The sequence below is a fragment of the Artibeus jamaicensis genome, unplaced genomic scaffold, assembly GCF_021234435.1.
Source record: "Artibeus jamaicensis isolate MK-2021 breed Jamaican fruit bat unplaced genomic scaffold, CSHL_Jam_final scaffold_1019, whole genome shotgun sequence".
Classification (NCBI taxonomy): domain Eukaryota; kingdom Metazoa; phylum Chordata; class Mammalia; order Chiroptera; family Phyllostomidae; genus Artibeus; species Artibeus jamaicensis.
The window spans coordinates 11,746,986-11,768,333 of record NW_026522025.1 but is presented as its reverse complement, the minus strand read 5'-3'; the positions used below and the strand labels follow the sequence as shown (position 1 = coordinate 11,768,333).

At 33.2% G+C, this 21,348-nt stretch overlaps 2 protein-coding genes across 8 annotated transcripts in view; one reads left to right on the top strand and one right to left on the bottom strand.

Annotated features, from left to right (window-relative positions):
* Positions 1 to 21,348, top strand: part of DOCK7 (dedicator of cytokinesis 7) — a 211,462-nt gene that overhangs the window by 71,828 nt on the left and 118,286 nt on the right. The gene's annotated exons all lie outside the window — the stretch shown is intronic.
* On the bottom strand, positions 9,313 to 21,088 carry ANGPTL3 (angiopoietin like 3). 3 transcript variants are annotated; one of them, XM_037136234.2, is made up of 8 exons: positions 20,525 to 21,087; positions 19,630 to 19,740; positions 16,999 to 17,113; positions 15,874 to 15,987; positions 15,371 to 15,466; positions 14,614 to 14,653; positions 12,763 to 13,052; positions 9,313 to 9,542 (listed from the first exon to the last, which is right to left on the bottom strand). In XM_037136234.2, the coding sequence occupies exons 1-8, from the start codon at positions 21,017 to 21,019 to the stop codon at positions 9,358 to 9,360; spliced, it is 1,446 nt and encodes a 481-aa protein (XP_036992129.2). In that variant the 5' UTR covers positions 21,020 to 21,087; the 3' UTR covers positions 9,313 to 9,357. The 3 variants fall into 3 exon arrangements, with proteins under 3 accessions (XP_036992129.2, XP_036992131.2, XP_036992130.2); XM_037136236.2 differs by lacking the exon at positions 15,874 to 15,987 and having other exon boundaries at positions 20,525 to 21,088; XM_037136235.2 differs by lacking the exon at positions 14,614 to 14,653 and having other exon boundaries at positions 12,763 to 13,029.

The following is a 21,348-nucleotide window of genomic DNA, read 5'->3' as shown; positions in this document are numbered from 1 at the left end:
ACTTAGGACACATGGACATGAACTAAAGTGGGGAATGTAGGTGGGAGAGGGTGTGCAGGCGAATGAAGGGGGAAAATGGGACAAATGTAATAGTATAATCAATAAAATATATTTTAAAAATAAAAGATAATTAAATGGAGCTCTTTCTTGCTAGTAGAACATGTTTTTCATTGAATATCTGAAATCATCTGTAGTTCAGTAATAGATTGTATGTAATGTTACTCATGTTCCAAATTTGTACTTGACCACCACTGTTGCATTTGAGTTGTCAAGACCAAGATACATCTAACTGAGCAAATGCTTATGTGTTTTACTGACATCCACTTTTTAAGTGTTATGTGTCAAAGAGCACCTGCTTTTCTTGGCAAGATTGTTAAAGTTAAACTTTCCCAACAACAGCCTTAGTTGTAATCACTGACTGAACTTTTGTGTGTTTGTTTTTCTTCTAGTTCTTAGAAGTACTGTACGTTTCTAGGAAATATGGTGTCAGAGCATAAGAATGAATTCTGTGGTTCAGAACTGGTAACAATCAGTGGGATAAACAAAATGAAATGATGCAGTTCATTTCGATCTGAATCTTTGTTAGCAGTTAGGAATATGACCCATATATGTCTTAATAATCTTTAGTAAATTTACTATCTGAATTAATCTCAGTAGTAGGTGGGATTGTAGACTGGTACAACCATTATGGAAAACAGTATGGAATTTTCTCAGAAAAATAAAAATTGACCTGCCTTTTGACCCAGCAATTCCACTGCTAGGATTATACCCCAAGAATCCTAAAACATCAATTTCAAAGAACCTATGCACCACAATGTTCATAGCAGCACAATTTACAATAGCCAAGAGTTGGAAGCAACCTAGGTGCCCATCAGTAAATGAATGGATCCAAAAACTGTGGTACATATACACCATGGAATTTTATGCAGCAGAGAGAAAGAAGGAGCTACTACCTTTTGCAACAACATGGATGGAACTGGAAAGCATTATGCTGAGTGAAATAGGCCAGGCATTGAAGGACAAATACCATATGATCTCACCTTTGACAGGAAGCTAAAGAATAAAACAAACAAGCAAACAGAATAAAAACAAAGACGCTGAAATAGAGAACAAGTGGGCAGCGACCAGAGGGGAGAGGGAAGGGAACTTAAGGGGAAAAAGGGGGAGGGATTTCGAGGAACAAGTATGAAAGACACAGAGTTGAGGACTGGGGGTGGGGGGGGAATGGGAGGGAGGGGGGAGACCGGGCGGGGGGGGGGGAAGGGGAAAAAAAAAAGGAAAAAGAAAAAAAGAAAAAAAAATGTACTTGAAAAGTAACTAAATAAAAAAAAAAAAAGTAGTAGAGTTTGAGATTTTTTATAGTGGAAAATTACAGACATATACAAAAGTAAATAGAATTGTACAGTTAAGCTCCATTTTCATTCTTGTTTTATCTATTGCCTGTCCCATTTTTTTCCATAGTACTTTAAAACAAAACATAGTCATCATTATATTTCATTAATTCTTTAGTATGTGTTTCTAACAGATAAGGACTTTAAAAAAATTAGTCACAATAACATTCTAAATCTTTTGTGATTACTTTATAATTTTACCCTGAATCAATTTTGTTTGAGTAGTTTAAAAAGCTTATAATCTGATTCAGTTTTTTCCCTAAAATTTAGTTTCTAGGAACAGCTTGGCCTGTCAAAGTAGATGTATGCTATTTATATTATGACATAAGAGCCATGTAATTCATACTTCCCAAACTAGGTTATTATATAATGGTAGGTCCACCTTATGAGTTGGGGTTCTTAGTTTTTGTGTGCCTGTACCTTTTGGCAATCTTGTGAATCCTGTGATTCATATTTCTTGAATAGTATTTTAATTTTATTATATATATACGTATATGTATTATTCTAGAGAAGGGAGAGAAAGAGAGCGAGAAAAACAGCAATGTGTGGTTTCCTCTCACATGCCCCCAATTGGTGTCTGGCGTGCAACCCAGGCATGTGCCTAGATTGGGAATCAAAATGGCAGCCCTTTGGTTCACAGGCCAGCACTCAGTCCACTGAGCCACACCAGTGAGGGCTGGAGTAGTATTTTGTAATTCAAAAATAATACATGTAGGATAAGAGAGGAAATCAATTATATTGAATGATAGTTATAAAAATATTAAAGTTTTGATATATATTTTTTTTCTTTTTAGAATATTTTATTTACTTAATTTTAGAGAGGGGGGATAGGAAGGAGAAAGAGTGGGAGAGAAACATCAATGTGTGGTTGCCTCTCATGTGTCCCATACTGGGGACCTGGCCTGCAACCCAGGCATTTGTTCTGACTGGGAATTGAACCGGCGACCCTTTGCTTCACAGGCCTGTGCTCAGTCCACTGAGCTACACCAGCCAGGGCATGATACATGTTTCTTTATTAATGAATTAAATAAAAAGAGCTAGCTGCAGGTCTAAAAACTACTATATATTTTAAGTAGTGGTAAGCATAAACAGTATTTTGAGATATATGCAGGAGTTGTGATATAAAAATATGTATATCTATTAATGGCAAAGTCTCATGTATTGCTAATACCAGTATGGGTAGCTTCCTACATTCAAAATATAAAGCAGTACAAATTTCAGTGAAAATTAAATATTTTTTTTTCAGTTATAAACCAAATGTATTATTAGAAGTTTACGTTTATTTAGTAGGAATTTTCAGGAATACTTATAATTTGATATTATTTTAGTATAAATATTGTTCTGCTATCCCCACAAAATGCCCAGTTTTACATATTTTTCTTCTCTAACATTTTTGAAAACTTTTTCTTTTTGAAAAAAGTATTTTACTGGCATGACTTTGGTTAATTAAGTTATATAGGTTTCAGCTGTACAATTCTGTAATACATTATTTGTATATTGTGTGTTCATCACTCCAAGTCAAGTCTCCTGTCACAATTTCTTCTTTCTTTACCCTCTTCTACTTGCCCTGCTCCCTTTTTCTGCTGGTCACTGTACTGTTGTCTGTGTCTGTGAGGTTTTTTCTTTTCTTTTTGCTTAATCCCTTCAACTTTTTCACCCAGTCCCCCAAACCCACTCTCATCTAACAGCTGTCAGTCTCTTCTCTGTTTCTATGAGTCTGTTTTATTTCGTTAGTTCAGTTTGTTCATTAGATTCCACATAAGAGTGAAATCGCATGGTACTTGTCTTTCTCTGACTGGCTTACTTCACTTAGCATAATGGTCTCCAGGTGTATCCATGCTGTCCCAGAGTGAAGATTTCCTTCTTTTTACTGCCAAGTAGTATTCCATTGTGTAAATGTACCACAGCCTTTTCATCCACTTACCTACCGATGGGCACTTGGGCTGCTTCCAAATTTTGACTATTGTAAATAACGTGCATTGAACATAGGGGTGCATGTATTCTTTTCCATTCAAGTTAATGGTCCCTTGCTTTAAAAAGTATTAGTCTTTCTATTATTTTTAGTTTTCATAGACGTCTAGGGCTATTTGCACATACTCTGCTGTTTTAGTTTTGCTAGATATACAACTCCAGTTTTTATTACATTGAATTAGTCCTAGTTTATTTTAACTACAAAAATTCTTGGGTTGAGAGCTCTTTTCTAACATTTTACCGTAGCCACCCAGGAGTTTTTAATTAGGGGCTTGCATTTGAATGTGGTGGAGTGTTATCTCAGACTCCGAGGTAAGGAGTAAAGTTCCAGCAGTAGTAACAATGTGAGGAGAGCAATTTTGTTCTCCTACCCTGAGAATTAGAATATTTTTACTTAGGGAGCGTTTTTGTACAAAGTATATTTTTAAAGAGAGTTGAAGAAATCCATTTCTACAAGTATGTAAGTTTGTTTAGAACTTTATAGTTCATACAAGTATTCAAATACAGCATCTTACTTGATGATTCCAACAACCTCATCAAGTAGATTTGGCAAGGTTATTTTATTTCCAAATAATATGGAATGTGGAAACTGTGGCTTAGTTGTTTATTTGATGATAAATGGTTATAGTCATACATCTTTAAGGTTGGAGATTATTGCTTTTTTCAAATATACCTAATCATTTTGTTAAATCACAGGTAGCAAACACAATACCTATGGGCCAAATCCGGCCCTCCACCTCATTTCATCCAGCCCAGCACCTTGTTTCTACCCAGCAGCGGCAAGCTCCTTGCCCCTAGTTAAGGAGTAGTTACATGTATACAGTCCTAAAATTACATTTGGCCCTTTGAAGGTAACCTCAGGGCTGATTTGGCCTAGGTGCAAATCAGTTTGACCCTCCTGTGTTAGATGTGTTATGATTGCTCCTGGGGTTAAACATACGAATTTATAAGAGTAGTTTTTATTCTTGATTTTTTTTTTAATTTTGAAAAAGATTATTGTAATCTCATTGTAAAGGCTTACTTTGGGAGACTGTTAATCATACTTGCAGGACCTTGAACTGCATATTTCATACCAATTGAGTAATTTTGACCTAGTTAATTTTCCATAAGAACACTTTGCAATTTGATAAAAAGGCTAACTAACTGTTAGCTCACTTTTGAATTTTGAAAATTGCTTATTGTTGTTAGTGATATGGAAGAAAAACAAGGAAATTTGATTATTCTATAGCAAAAAGTAGAATATATAACAATACATATTTGGACCAGGTTTCATAAAGGAGGCAAATAGCAGGTACTCAATAAATACAGATTAATGAATGCATTTTTGATTAATGAATGAATTAATTGATATCTATGAGTTACACTATTGAAAGGAAAGATATAGGCATGAAAACATGTTGATTCTAGGTTGAGAGAGAGTAGGTAAATAGATTTACTAAAATAGGTAACCCTGAAAGAGGAAATATGTATACTTGCTCTCAGTAAAATAGAATAAATTTTGCTGTAGAAAATTTGCAATACAGTAGTCTCCCTGTATTTGCAGGGGATTTGTTCCAACACCCCCAGGGGTTGCCTGAAACCCCTGGTAGTGACAAACCCTACGTGGTAAGTTCTCACTTAATGTTGTTGATAGGTTCTGTGACTTTAAGTGAAATGACATATAGCAAACCAATTTTATCATAGCCTAATTGATATAAACAAGAGTTAAATTTCTATAGCATGTCATCAATGTTATAATGAAACAGTGTTATTCAAGGACCTACTATATACTGTCTTTTCCTATATATACATACCAATTTTAAAGTTTAGTTTAGAAATTAGGTAGAGCAAGAGATTAACAATAACCAATACTAGAGCAATTAAAACAATCAATATACTATAATAAAAGTTATGTGAATGTGGTATCCCTCTCTGTGTCAAAATATCTTATTGTACTCTCACCCTTCTCTTGGTGATGTGTGATGTTACAATGCCTACATGATGAAATGAAGTGAGGTGAATGACGTAGACATGGTGACATAGTGTTAAGGCTACTGTTGACCTTCTGGCAGTACATCAGAAGGAGGATCATTGAGCCACCTTGATGTCATGTCTTCCAGTAACAAATTTAATGCCCTTTCCATTTTATCTCAGCATTTATCATGCACTGGGGCTGTAACTTGGGCATTTTGAGGTGTTAGAGGAAAACTAACACAAATGTCTTTTTTCTTCACAATTTCAGATAGACCTTTTTTTTTTTTTACTATAGTTTGGCAATTTCAGACTATGTTTTTTCATTCCAAGTCTAGAACTTCCACCTTTCACTAAAAGGAAACACTTTGAGGCTTTAGCATATCCTAATTGCCTACATCACTACTCTTGTGCTTTGAGAACATTATTATGCAAAATAAGTGGTACCACTGTTACCTACTACACACAATAAATCTGATCCCTTAGACTGCTACTCAGTGACTAATGAGTGTGTAGCATATACAGCTTGTTGGCGCTGGACAAAGGGATATTCATATCTCAGGAAGGTTGAAGTGGGACGATGTGGTACATCATGCTACTCAGGACAGCACACAATTTAAAACTAGAGAATTGTTTACTTTTGAAGTTTTTCATTTACTATTTTGGACTACAGTTGAGCATGGATAACTGAAATCATGGAAAGCAAGACCACAGACAAAAGGGAGGGACTACTATAATTCATTAAAATCAAGTAGATTGACCATCTTTGTTCTTGGAATTTTCATTACTTTTTCCTCAAAATTTTTATTATTACTTTGCCAGATTTCCTTTTCTGTTTTTTCTTCATTTGCCAAGTATCAGCTGAGGAGTACAAACAGTAATGCTGCAGGGTTTCAGAGGAAGGAGCCTTCATTTATTTACTAGATATGTATGGGAAAAGTGAGATTATTTATACCTAGAAGTATTAATAGGACCTAGTCAAGCAGAAGGATCTGGGTAGGCATTCTTGACAATCGGAATGGCATTAGTAAATTACATAGGGAATGGTTAAAAGTGGATAATTTTGATGAGGCCTGAGGGATTGTGTTGGGCCAAAAATAGTTAAAAAGGAATTAAGGGTCAGATTATAAAAACCCTTGAGTACCTGGAAGAGATTTGGATTTCACTCTGTAGGCTTATGCTCTTTTAATTGGGGTACATGTTCTTTTGAAGGCACAGCTACATGGGGTATGCAAGTCCACAGGATAGACATTATATATCTTCCAGGAACATTGCTTTTTAGAAGATTTGGGGAGGAAATAACTTTTTATATGAAGATAGATTTGTGGAGTGGAAAACACATGCAATTCTAAGATAAGATTCTAAAACTTAAGATAAAATCCTAGTGAGATTCTAAAATCAAGATGTTTAAATCAAGCCATTTTATCTTATAACTGGAGAATCGATAACAATATGTTTTCATTTTCCTTGATGGTTATACTCTTTTAATAGACAAATTTGAGTGACACATGTTGAAGTATTATACAGTTGTTACAAATTTGTTTCAGCATGATTGAGGGGAAATAGACATAAAAGTAGGAGCCCAGGCAGGAAACTATTTAGATAATTTTAAGACTCAGGTTAAAGGCAGTTCTTAGTAGGTTTTTGGTAGTAGAAATGGGAAGAAAGCATATCAGATTAAGAGACTTTTTCAAAAGAAAATTGTAATGGATTTAGTGGCTTGTGATGTCGGAGAGGTAGTTTACGCAGTTAAGTGAAAAGCCAGAGATGTTTCTTGGGTTTTAAGCTTCTGTGACTGGGAAGGATGGTGATAGTGCCATTAATGGATATAAGGCGGTAAGAAGGAGAGTGGGATAAGGTAATAAGGGAGGACGGACCAGCAGCAGCTGTAAGGTATTGATGAGTTTGTTATTTGATATGTTGGTTTTGAGTAGGCTAGGATATTAAAAGGAGAAATGGCAGATAGGCAATGTAAGAACGAGAATTGGAGGAAGATCTGGAAATAATATGCAGATGTAGGAACTATATTCATGGAAAATAAATGAATCTGTGAGAGTAAATTTGAGTTTCTGAAGGTCAGAGTAGAAGAGATGATTGAATATTTTACATTGGCCCATAATACTAACTACTAAGAAGGAATAGAACTAGAAAGATGGATTCAAGTTATGGATAATCCTCAAAGAGTGTTGTAATATTTGGAAGCAAAATGAAGGTCAAGTTTGAGAAAAGAATGTTGTTATTATTAGGTAAAGAATGTTTTTATTAGTAGGTAGTAGGGTATGTGTACTGAGAAAAGGGCTTTACATTTGACGATTGTGAGTCAGTGGTGAAATTAAAACACTTTTGGCAAACTACTGAGGATGGGTAGAAACGATTTTGTGAACAATAAACAAAAAGATTCTTGCTCTTTACCAGAATTATCTCTCAATTTGAGCTTTATACTTAAAGGAGAAAAAAACTAACAGAACTCTCAAAAGGAACAAAATGAACATATTGTTTGAGAATTGTAAAGAATTGAAAAACAAATTGAAGAAGTAATTGGTATATTAAATAATACATTATTTTGCAATTGAAATCTTCAAATTTTTTTTAAAGAAAGCTATTTTGGTATTCTGGCTCTAAAAAGTCAATTTTGATGGTTTGGGTGAGGTTCTGAAAACTAAAACTTATTTCTCCCTATATTCTTTTTGTGCTTTTTTTGGTACAAAATATTTACTTAGGATCCACATAGATCATACATATTTATATGTCAGATAGTTTTTATATATCACATATACTTACATGCTGGATAATTTAAAATAAATAATGCTGAACATTTATTAACTAAAGTGAGTGAGTCAGTGTATAACTTTGGCACTGTATCCTTTAATATTTGGATTTAATTCAATTTTTTAATTCAAATTTCTATTTCTCTTTGGTAATTTCTTTAAAAACTTATTTAAAATTAATACTGACAAGTGATACTGTTGTCAGAATGTTTATATCTAACAATCCTTGACTTAGAATTTAAGTTATTTAAATTAGAAATAAGTCATACTTCTATAAGATATAAATTTAAAAAACTACAAGAATTTAAATTTCTATGATTTAGAGGACTGAGTTGTTATTGAATTTGGAAACACACATCCACATATTTCAGGCTATTTAAACAGTGAAGAAATTGAGTGCTTTTTAATCTACTTGAAAAGCTACACATAAGTATTAGACTCACACCATGTCAGGGAATAAATTATTAAACTTTAACTTCATGTCACAAATACACTCATTGTTAATGTGTTCCGATAAGATCCCTTAAAGTGTTTTTTCCACAGTAGTCAAGTTTTAAAATATATAAAGCGTGTACATCATAGATAAGTTAGAAAATTTATGTTAAGGTACAGTGGAACCTGATATAAAAGTCAATATGAGTTAGTAATCATGATCTACTGAATTTAAAATAGTGAGTGTATTTCAGTACAGTATTTCATCCCACTTTACAAGTAAAGCATGTAAAACATTTGCTCCAAATTATTTTATAGCAAAATTAAGCATCAGTTTAAAAATTCATATTATAGGTTTTCATATGTACTATGAATTGAATAAAATTTGTTTTTGAAGTAATAGCATTATAGCATTAGAGACCTATACAATTATTAGTTCTTTATTTTTATTCAAGTTTAGAATTTTATCAAGAAAACTAGTCTTTTTATAACCTGGGAAGTTGTGAAATTAGCCCACATGCTGACTTAAAATAGAAGACTCTTTGTAAGTTTTTTATTTAAAACAGTTATTTAAAAATTCCCCCATTAGTTGAAATTTAGAATTGTGACATCTAAAATCAATTTTCTTATCACAAAATAAAGAAATAAATGATATTGTAAGAATTTGAGAAGGTAAATGGTATTCTTTTAAATGATGTGATGACATATTTAATCTTAAATTGATAGCGGCTTTAAAATAATCTTTTTCTAAAGCTTCTACTAGAGCTTGAATATCATATTATTAAACCACAGTAACTTGGAAAGGTTTTAATGTGTAATTTATTGGTTTTTTCATTTGCCTTAGCTCATTCAAAGCTTTCTGAATCTGTTGGACGGATCAGCATTTTGGTTGATTTGATAGAGTATAATCTTCCATTTTGAGACTTCCAACATATTCCTCTTCTCCTCTCTGGCTTAGATTTTGCTCTTGGCTTGTTATATTTACCATTTAGGTTGTTTTCCTCACATACATCATGCCACCACCAGCCTCCTAAAGAAGATAGATATACGATTCAATGGATACAAACTCATATGAGGATATTGTTATTGTATTTCCCCATTAGTATATTATATGTCCTCATTTCTTATAAAATATGACAGTGTTATATGATACATCTTTATTTTAAATAATCTATACAAGTCTCACAAGAATAAAATATCTGAGCAAGGTTAAAGGCAAAATACCTACTTGAATTAAAATAGAATTTTATTAACACTTAAGATATCTTTATCTATAGAAAAATATGTTTATTTGGAATTCAGCTTTTAAAGAGTTGACATTGTAGATATTAGCTAATACTTAGGGAAGTTAGTATGAACACAGAAAAACAAAGTATTGAGACTTCCAGTCAAGATGGTGGCACACGCAGACATGGCTCGCCTCTTTGTACAACCACATCAAAATTACAACTAAAATATAACATAATGATCACTTAGGACCATCAGAAATTGAGTTGAATGGAAGTGTGAATCCTACAGAACTCAAGAAACCATATATATATATCTATATATATATATATATAGATATATATATACACACTCTCACACATATACGTATATATTATATGTGGCATATAGGTATCCAGTCTGGTTGGATTGTCCCAGACACAGAAAGGGCTGGTCTCAACCATGTGTAATGGATAAAATTTGGGATATTTCAGGAGTGAGGAGTCTAAGCCCCACACCAGGCTGCCAAACCCAGGGTTCCAGTTAGAGGAAGGTAAGTCTCCACAACTTCTGGTTGCAAAAACCATTGGGGATTGAGTTGGTGGAAGAAGCCGCTGAAGCCCCAAGCAGTTCCCCTTAAAGAACCTACACACAAATCAACTACTCAGACTCAAGACTCACCCTGTCTGAGCTCTAGCATCAGGGTGACAGTTTGAAAGGATCTGATGGTATAAGGAAGAAACTGAACTGTCTGACATGAAGGCAAGCAGAGGCCAAGGTCCCATCTCTAAACCCTCCCCCCAACAGAGCCAGCAAACTGGTGCCGTATCTGAGACTCCATCAACCTGGCTACACTGTTTGACCCACCATGGAGATCCCCAGAGACTCTGCCCCAGCCAGCTTCTGGGCCTACCCAAACTGCTTTTCCATGTGAATGGCTATTCTTGGCTTAAGCTTCGTAAATCCTCTCAAACAAGCATCAGTGTGGCCCCAGGCATGGCACTAGCAGCAGCCAGCTGGATTCGTAGTTTGGCTTTGCCTGAGAATCTCTAAGCCCAGCAAAAGTAGCAGCTACCTCAGATTGCTTTGTAGCTCAGGCAGGGTGGCCCCAGGCAAAACACAGATGGGTAGTGAGCTTGGCCTGCACCACCTGGGAAATCCCAGGGTCAGTGCACCCATTGGACAGCTATAGATAATGTTAGAGCACAACAGCCCTATGCTGCACAGCTGATCCTCCACCAAGGGCAGAGGTTGGTGTTAAGGGGTCACAGCCAGTCCTTGTGGCTGACTGGCCTGGATAAATCTTTCCTATTGACCTGCCAACAGCAACCAAGGCTTAACTGCAAGAGGAGGGTGTCATTGGCCCACATGAAGGGCATACCTTGAGTACTCAGCTTGGGTGATAGGGGAGGCTGCATCACTGGTCCCTATAAGGCACCTACCACATTAGGCCATGCTACCAAGACAGGAAGTCAAAGCAGCTCTACCTAATACATAGAAACAAACACAGGAGGTTGCCAAAATGAGGAGACAAAGAAATATGGCCAAATGATAGAACAGATGGGAACTCCAGAAAACATACTAAACAAAATGGAGATAGCAATCTATCATATGCAGAGTTCTAAACACTGGTTATAAGGATGCTCAAGGAACTTAGTGAAGACCTCAACATCATAAAAAACATCTGGTCAGAAATGAAGGGTTCAATAATTGAAATAACAACTTATAGAGAAACTACAGTAGAGTGGATGAAGCCAAGAATCAAATCAATGATTTGAAACATAAGGAAGCAATGCACAACCAATCAAAACAATAAAAAGAAGAGAGAATCCCCCTCCCCCCAAAATGAGGATAGTATAAGTAGCCTCCAGGACAACTTCAAGAAGTCGAATGTTAGCCCTGGCTAGTGTAGCTCAGTGGATTGAGCATGGACCTGCAAACCAAAGGATCACGATTCAATTCCCAGTCAGGGCACATGCCTGGGTTGCAGGCCAGTTCCCAGCAAGGGACACATGAGAAGCAACCATACATTGATATTTCTCCCTCTCTCCTTCCCTTCCCCTCTACAGATAAATAAATAAAATCTCAAAAAGGAAAAAAAAAGTCAAACATTCGCATCATAGGGTTGCCAGAAAGAGGGGAGAAAGAGCAAGAAATAGGAAATCTGTTTGAAAAAATAATGAAAGAAAACTTCCCTAACTGGGCAAATGAAATAAATATGCAAGTCTAGGAAGCACAGAGAACCCCAAACAAGACGGATGCAAAGAGACCCACTCCAAGAGATACCAAAATTAAAATGCCAAAGGTTAAAATAAAGGATCTTAAAAGCAGCAAAACAAAAGAAATTAGTTACCTACAGGGGAGTTTCCGTAAGACTATCAGCTGATTTCTCAAAAAAAACTTTGCAGACTAGAAGTGATTGGAAAGAACTATTCAAAGTCATGAAAAGCTGGGAACTACAGCCATCATTGCTCTACCCAACAAAGCTATCATTTAGAATCAAAGAACAGAAAAAGAGCTTCCCAGACAAAAAACAGAACAAGAAAGTAAACTAAAGGAGTGTACATGAAATTATTATATGAAATGTTAAAGGGACTTAAGAAAAAGAACATGAAAACTATGAATGGTAAAATGGCAAAAAATGCAAATCTATCAACAGTTGAATCTAAAAACAAACTAAGCAAATGAAGAACAGAGACAGTCATGGATACAGAATCATGGATAGAGTTTTGATGGTTGCCAGATGGAAAGGGGTTGTGGGGGAATGGGTGAAGAGGTGAGGGGATTAAGAAGTACAAATAGGTAGTTACAGAATTGCCATAGGGATGTAAAGTACAGTATAGGAAGTGCAATAGCTAATGAAAATATATGCATGATGCATGAACATGAACAATGGTGGGGGGATGGCCTGAGGGAGTGGGGAGTGCCGGGTGGCAAGGGGGGGCTGGGGGAAAAATCAGGACAACTGTAATAGCATAATCAATAAGATATAATTTATAAAAAAGAAAATAAAAGAAAAATTATTGATATTAGGAAAAGTATACCTGAATAACTTTCTGGACAGAGAAAGTGTCCTTGTGCTTTGTGATCCCAAGTAGAAAATACCAAATCTTTGTTTTCTGGGAGTATGTTTGGGACATTTCCTTTCATCTCAGTCAGGCGTAGTTTATAGTCGCTTTCATGATTTCCCAAGTGAAAAGAGTATTCAATATAATGCTTGGTGCCTTTCCAGTCTTCTAGCTCAATTCGTAAAATATAATTAGATCGCTTTATTATGGAGTATATCTTCTCTAGACCCAACCAAAATTCTCCTGAAAAGAAAAGTTGTAAAAGTCTATGGTTTGTTAACTGCAGAATAGGTATTAACATGTTTTTTTGAGACAGTTTTTACTAGTGTAAGTAAATGAGTTGTTTTAGTCTTGAATTCTTTTGTTATCTTAGCATCTCTGAAAAGATTTTAAACCCTTTTTTTGAAGATAGTTACATGTACAAAAAGGATATGTATTAAGGATATTAATAGGCTTGCCTAAGTCTGATTAGGCTTTCTAAAATGGATATTACGAGACATTTCATGGGTTAAACACATTAGGCTCTTAACGGTATTTTTAGGTCTGGCTATTGGTAAAATATTATCTCACCTCTGGGTCCTTATATGTACTGGCTTTACTATTAGCTCTTTACTAATACCCATATATGATCAAGTGATTTGTTAAGTATTTTTAGGGACATAGATAATGGCAGTCATTTTCTTCAAATTTAGCCTTGGGTTTTGATATTTGCTTGATATATATATATATACACATATATATGGATATATATGTATATATGTATATATATTTGTGAAAAGGAAGGAAATCTTTAAAAACATTTAAAATTAAAAAGCATAATTCTTAATTTCTATTAAAAGTTATTTTTACTTGAAATGAAAAATATAATAAGTACGAATAGATCTTTTTAAATTATCACAGTCCTTTTATCAAAATATTTATGGGAAAAAGTAAAATTTTTCTATTGATATTGAATTAGTAACAGATTTTATTTTAAGGATAGCCAGTACAAATGGCTACTTTCTTTTTCTTCTCCTTTTTCTTTTTCTTTTTCTTTCTTTCTTTTTTTCTTTCTCTTTTTTTCCCCTTTATCTCAAATACAATTTAATAGGAAGGCTGACAAAACCTGGCAAAACACTAAGATTACCATCTACAGTGTTCAGTCAATTTTGTTTATGAACTAGAAACCAGGAAACAAGGAAAAGTTGTTTTTTCTACACCAAGCATATATATAATAGACACCACCAAAGTTGGGGAAGAGGAATTACATATTTCGGGAATAGAAATTTGATTCCAAAGCTGATTTCCTATGCGCTTCCAATGGATTATTATAAGAAAACCTAAATTTAAAGATGTGAGAGCCACATATTGGGCAATCATTTATGCATAGATTTTTTAATGTATTATAGATGGCTTACCTGCTTACAGAAATAAATGAGTACTTTGAACTTAACCATCAGCCTTTTATTTTGGGGTTCATTCACTCTTAGAAGATTTGAAGTTACAAAACATGTTGTTGAATATACCTTTTAGTTAGGTATTTAACTGGCAGTTTGAATACAAATTTTTTTAATGTTCAAGTAATATGTATCAAGTATTTAAAAATTTGATAAAATAATGAATGTTTTCTACCTTATAAATGTGTGCTTATATATCATTCATGGCTTATATAACATGTTTTTTGGGTTTTAAACCTTTGGTATTTTTATTTTGCTTATTTTTATCTTGTTTATTTTCTGATCCAAATATAATAATTGCATTGAGTTGACTAATTTATTTTAAACTACACATCTTATGGTACACATTTATATTTAAATAATTGAAGTCTAAGCATTTTATACTATATACCTGATAGCTTCATCTCTCCCAATCTCCAAATAATTGATATCTAAAATGTTAATAAGGAAAAGTTATAATGATAAATATGGTTTTCTTCATTGCTCATTCATAGCACTTACCTTGTACTTACCTAGTATCAAAGTACATAGCACTTAATCAAAATTGTTCTGAATAATTATGATAAATAGAAGCCATTGAATTAAATTGTGATAAGTATACTTAAGAACAGACATATAGTTGTGAATAGTATAATTCAAATAAAGACATAATAGATGTAAAACAAACTAAGCAAACAACTAGAACAGGAACAGAATCACAGAAATGGACATCACATAGAAGGTTATTAGTGGGGGTGGGGAGGGAGAGAATAGGGGAAAACATACAGAGAATAAGAAGCATAATTGGTAGGTACAAAATAGATGGGGAAGTTAAGAATAGTATAGGAAATGGAAAAGCCAAAGCACTTACATATATGACCCATGGACATGAACTAAGCTGGGGGGAATGTTGAAGGGAATAGGGGTACCAGGTGGAACAGGATAAAGGGGAGAAAAAAATTGGATAACTAATAGCATAATCAAATATTCTTAAGAAAAAAGACATAATATTATAATTACTAATAAATGTGTAACTTGTTAATAAGTATTATGAAGGCTGGGGCTGTTTCTCACTCATTGTTGTATTCCTAATGTCTAGCTCATTTTAAGTCTTCAATACATATTTTTAACAAGTAAATGAGTGAATAAATGGATGAAGTCAGTCTTACCATCAAGCCGCCCAAAACCATATCTGTAGTTTTCCCAAGTTTCATTGAAGTTTTGTGATCCATCTATTCGATGCTGAATTAATGTCCATGAATTACCTGAATACGGTGAATGAAAATGTGCATTTTTAGTAGACTTATGCTGACAGATTAACAAAACACTGTTATATGGTTTAGTTTTCACTGGTGGCTCTGTAAAGTAGTTATTAATGTTGTTATGGTAATAACATTTTTATTTATTATCGCCCTAAGAAGTTAAGGGCAACTAATGAATTTATCTTAATAAATTTATTGACAGTAGTCATTTCAGATTATTTTATAGAAAAAGATGGAAAATACAGAATATATGAATGAGTAAATATATGAAGACAAATGAAGATACTAGATCAATATAACTACTATTCATGTCCATAATGTATATTCAGAATAAAGATAACAGGATCAGTCTTACTAATAGGTAGTGAATAGTATAATTACTGTCCATTTTCTTCATAGTCTAGTTTTACCTGATATAATATCACAGTAAACATTAAAAACTTGAGAGTTGCTGGGTCTAATGGGATAGATGCCACTTGTATGTTCACCTTTGTTATAAATGGCGGTACAATCAGCAGGCATGTCTAGAATCAACAAAATATTATTACATAAGATATAGTGGTAAGAATGATATCTGTAGAGCTTAAGATTTTACTTGACATTTTATGGAATTACAATGACTGTAGCTTGAGCCTTTTTAGTAATGTTTTCCGGAAATTCATATATTAATGAAAAAGTACTTTATGCTAAATAACTTTTTATTAGGTGGCATGTTATGCAAAGAATATCAAAGTAATTATTACCAAACTGATTTCTTTTTAACAAACATGATGAAATGAGGATTTGAAGCACTTTGTCTGTTACGTGTAGGAAGAATATAAATAAAATATCACATTCAAGACATTACTATAATGTTTGGCTCATAGAAGGTGTCACAGATGTATATAGAAGAGTAAAAATACATGGAGGGAACTGAGACCTTTTTTTCTGTATAATTACATAGATAATAAATGTGTTTTGTAAGTACATCATTTTGTTGACGTTTGGTTGGGAATGGAGACTAGTTTCTCCATCTTTTTGTTTTTCTTATGAAAATTTTCAAGCACTAGAAAGTAGAAACATTGAAGACAACACCATAATCTTTCCATACATATTCCACAGTTATTAACATTTTGCTATATTTGCTTTATAAACATACATATACACAAGTACATATTTTGCTTTGCTATTTGAAAGCAATGTGCAAACATATGACTCTTAACCTCTGAGATATTTTACCATGCATCTCTTAAACATGACATTATTCTTTTATATGACTACAATAGCAGTATTACATCTAGGAAAATTAATAATTTCATATTGTCTAATATCAAGTCTGTACCTCTATATCCATGATTATCTTAAGAATGTGTCTTATAGAGTAAAAAAAGCCATGAGGACCCAATTTAGGTTGATATTATATTAGGTGGTTTTGTGTCTTTACTCTCTTTTAGTCTAGAAAAGGCCCTGAGAATAAGGATTTTTTTTTTATGGGAGTGTTAAAGATAGAAGAGAAATTTCATAGTAGCTTTAAGAAGGAAACCAAATTGTCTTACCATCATGTCCTACATTTTTTGTTTCATTTAAATGAAGAGAGGGAGTAGTTCTGGGTGCTCTTGGTTTTGAAGAAAGAGAACTTTCTATGGATTCTTGAATACCACTTCTTCTTAACTGATAAAAGAATATAAATCTACTTTTAAAAATGGCACTGAATATACAGTTGGGGGAATCTGAGTGAGGATATTAAAAGTACAACTTGTATGCATTTTTTAGTTCATAATGTGTTACTGATTTTGATTTTTAAGAAGGATAAACAATGCTATACAGATAATCCATTCCCAAAATATTTAATTAGGCACATTATTTAATGAGTTAATAAGTAGAGAAAAAGTGAGGCAAACAAATTAGTTTAAATACATCAAGACCAAAGGCAGAGAATTTATAAATACTTTAATATGTTCTATTTATTTACATGAGTAGAATATATATTGCATTCAGTAGTACGGCAGATTTTAAATTTATTAATTCTCAGTTGTAGGTCTTACTCTTACTGTTTCTCAGACCTACCATAAAGACATAGCACATGATTTGACTATGGCTGCTTTCTTGATAGTGTTGGACATGTAAACAGTGGTAAAGGTAACAAATGGGAAGATTTATTTACTTACTTTCAAAACGTTCAATATATCATTGTCTGTTAGTTTAGCAATAACAGTTTCTTTTTACTTAAAATGTTCCAGGATTGTAATTTGTTGGCCGATAGTTTTTCTTATGGATTGAGAAAAATGGAGTATGTATTTAATATCTTGTGTTATTAGTATTAGCTTTTTGATATTAGCATAAATGGCGTTTCATAGAACCTAATTCACAAGGATCTGTTGTAAAGTTTATTTACTGGGCATCAATCTTTTGTACTAAGTAACTGTGATCTTAAGGTTTTTAACTTTTATAGTTTTTGTTTCTTCATTTAAACATGACAAAGTTGGATCAGATGATCTAAGGCTTTTGCCAACTTAGAAATTCATTATATGAATTCTTCATACATTTTATTATTAGATGTATATCATTTTCTAATGATGACATTTTACATTTGTGAGCAGGTTTATTTAATTATAATAAAAGATATAGGGAATAGAATTTAGAAAAATAACGTACGATAAGAATAAAATTATGGAAATCAGACTACTTGGCAAACATGTTTTGGACAATTAACAGAAGTAACCTACTAAATTGATTCCTAAATTAGCAAAAATAACCTACTGAAATTATGAATCACAAAATTACTGAAATATATAACAATACATTTGTTTACTGGGGATTGGTAATACTATTTGTTTTACGATTCTTGACAACTATTTTTTTACCAACTTCTCCAAGTCTATGTTACTTTTGAAACCTTCTTGAGTGACTATTTAATAGTATTATTAATTGATATTTTGAACTATACTATACATAGGTTGGTAGAAGTAATGCTTACTTGAGTAAAGTAATAATATGGGTTAGTAAAGTAATAATATGGGTGTAATAATTTATAGTTTTAATTTGAACAGTTCACCTAAAATGTTAAATGCTATGCTTGAGTGTGATACTGTTATATTACAGAATTACATCCTTATGATTTTAGATTTTGTAATAAAAGTGGGACATTATTTGTGCCAAACCCTGTATATTATAATGCATAGATTCTGACAGCTTTACCTAGCCCATTGTTTACATCATGGGTTAATTTTATTGTTGGGAATTAAACTTAATTATCAGGTACACAGCTTTCAACAATAATAATAATAATAATAAGTTTTTATTGAGTTTTTGTGCTGAAAAATACCTTTATTAATTCAACATGTACTTACTAAGTGGCTGCTAAGTGTCAGACAGTATGCTATGTTCTGGGGCAAGGCGTTTTAGAAAATGGAAGAAAATCCCTGTACTCAAGGAGCTTACATACTACTGCAGGGACAGACAAGATAAATAACTAAATGTATATTATGTTAAATAGCTGTAAAGTGCTAAGGGGAAAAAGAGAGTAGGGAAGGAGGTGGCAGGTGTCACTTGAGAAGACTCCTTTGAGAATTCTGTATTTGAGAAAGACCAAAAGGAAATGAGAGTGGCCATGCAGAACCAGGGAGAGGGCCATTCCAGACAGGGAACAGCAAGGCAAAGGCCCTGAGATGGCAGTGTGTTTGATGTTTTTCAGTAACAGTGAAGAGACTTGTATACCTAGAGTAGAAGAGGTGAAGTCAGCGAGACAATCAAGGGTCTTCTGGGACCTCACAGGCAAGTGCGAGATGGGAAGCCATTGTAGGGTTTTGAACCAAGAGAGATGTGGTCTAATTTAAATTAACATAATCACTTTGGCTGCTATATCGAGGATGTATATTACATGAATAAATTCTTTTTTTCTCACAACAATCCTATAAGATTCTTCTTAATGTCTTCATAGAGTAAGTGAGGTAAGTGAGAGACAGAGGGGTTAAGTAATTTTCAAGGCCGTACAAAAGTTTTAGAGTCAGGATTCAAATCCTGGTAAATTTATTAGTTTCAGAGCCTGCAAGCACAGCAATGATGCTGATGTGATCATTTTATTCACTATTCAGCTATAATTATTTAAAATAATTTCAGGGTTCAGTGTTTTTATAAACCTAAATTTTACGTGAAATATTGGATATACCATTAAAATATTGACTTACCTGATTTTGTATTTCTTTTATTTGATCGTGCTGTTGATTTAATTGTCTATATTGTTCTTCCACGGTCTGGAGAAGGTCTTTGATGCTGTTATCTTGCTGTTGTACAAAAGCCTGGACATAGGTTGTAGCCTTGGTTAGAAGGTTTTTTTTCTTTCATTTTTGTTAAATTAGACTTTTTAAATTTCTTACAACATTATCACAGTCTAATTTTTTTTTAAGATTTTATTTATTTATCTTTAAAGGGGAAGGGAAGGAGATAGGGAGAGAAATATCAATGTATGGTTGCCTCTCGTGTGTCCGCTGCTGGGAACTGGCCTGCAACCCAGGCATGTGCCCTGACTGTATCACAGTCTAATTTTTTTAAAGCTAACAGTATATTAGAAAAATGAATATTGGTAATTATTTTTCTCTTGTATATGTCTTTCAAATAGTACATACCTTTGTTTTTATGTTTCATTTGAAGTATGCCATCTATAAAATTGGTTTCCTGAACTTTCAACTATTTCAATTAAATGAAAAAGCCCCACTATTTTAATAGGAATAAATCTTTACCATTTATTATATTTTATTTATTTCAAACATGGAATAGCTTCAAGTTACAGTCCTTTAACATTTTACTTACCTCCAATGATTTGCAATACTGTGTTCTATATTTTATTATTTAACTGAGTTACAGTTTTCATCTGAAATGTAAAGTTTAGTTGCTTCCATATATGTAAGGGAAACAAAAACTAACTTAAAATTATAATGGAAAGTTTTATTTCCTAGAGGCTTTTTTTCTTTAAAAAATATAAAGTATTTCACCTGTACAACAAAGTAAAGGAGCGTGTCTTAAAATATTTTTTTTTAAATCCACATTGAAACATAATCATGAACACTTCTGGTTTCTACTTACCTTAAGTGAAGTTACTTCTGGGTGTTCCTGAATTTCAGGTTGACTTTTAATTAAATTAGTTAATTGCTCCTCCAAATACCTCACTTTTTGTTGAAGTAGAACTTTTTCTTCTAGGACATTTTCAAGTTTTAAATTGAGTTCAAGTGACATATTCTTCACTTCTTCATTTTTGACTTGCAGTTTGGATGTAGTGTTTCTAAGTTTCTTTTCTTCTTCTTTGATTTCATTAGTTTGCAGTGATAGATCATAAAAAGACTGATCAAATATGTTGAGTTTTTGAAATATGTCATTAATTTGGCCCTTAGTCTTATGGACAAAGTCTTTAAGACTATGTCCCAGCTGGAGAAGGCCATTGGCTAAAATTTTTACATCATCTAACATAGCAAATCTTGAGTTTGACTGTGAAGACATAGAACCAAGTGATGGATAGTCTTGGTCAATTCTGGAAGAAATAACTAGAGGAACAATAAACAGAAAGAGCTTAATCGTGTACATTTTTATCTTAAGTATTCAATTTTAAGCAACTTTGGACTGATTATCTCCTGTAAGCAGACCTAGATTTCTAAACCCTATATATACCACTATTTGCCACATGAATGGGTCAGGTTGACAGGTACATGTAGTTAATCATTAAGTTGTGTAAACTTGTACGAATGTAACCTTTCACATTGAGTTAGATCAATGCTAAGTGAAAGCAAAGAAATGAGCAACTAACTCAATAGCTAATTCTAAGTTATTACTGTGTTTAATTTTGCTATATTATAAATTGCATTTTAAGTGATGTCAACCTGTTTTTAAAAGCTTATTTTAGCTAGTCATGATTT

Bases quoted from the DNA above. Each gene is read 5' to 3' on its own strand.
- ANGPTL3 (XM_037136234.2), bottom strand. From the start codon at position 21,019: ATGTACACGATTAAGCTCTTTCTGTTTATTGTTCCTCTAGTTATTTCT. The intron at 17,114-19,629 runs GTAAGTCAATAT...TTCTTTTATCAG, and splicing joins TAAAAGAAATACAAAATCAG to TTAAGAAGAAGTGGTATTCA. The intron at 9,543-12,762 runs GTATACTTTTCC...TATCTTCTTTAG, and splicing joins CTGTCCAGAAAGTTATTCAG to GAGGCTGGTGGTGGCATGAT.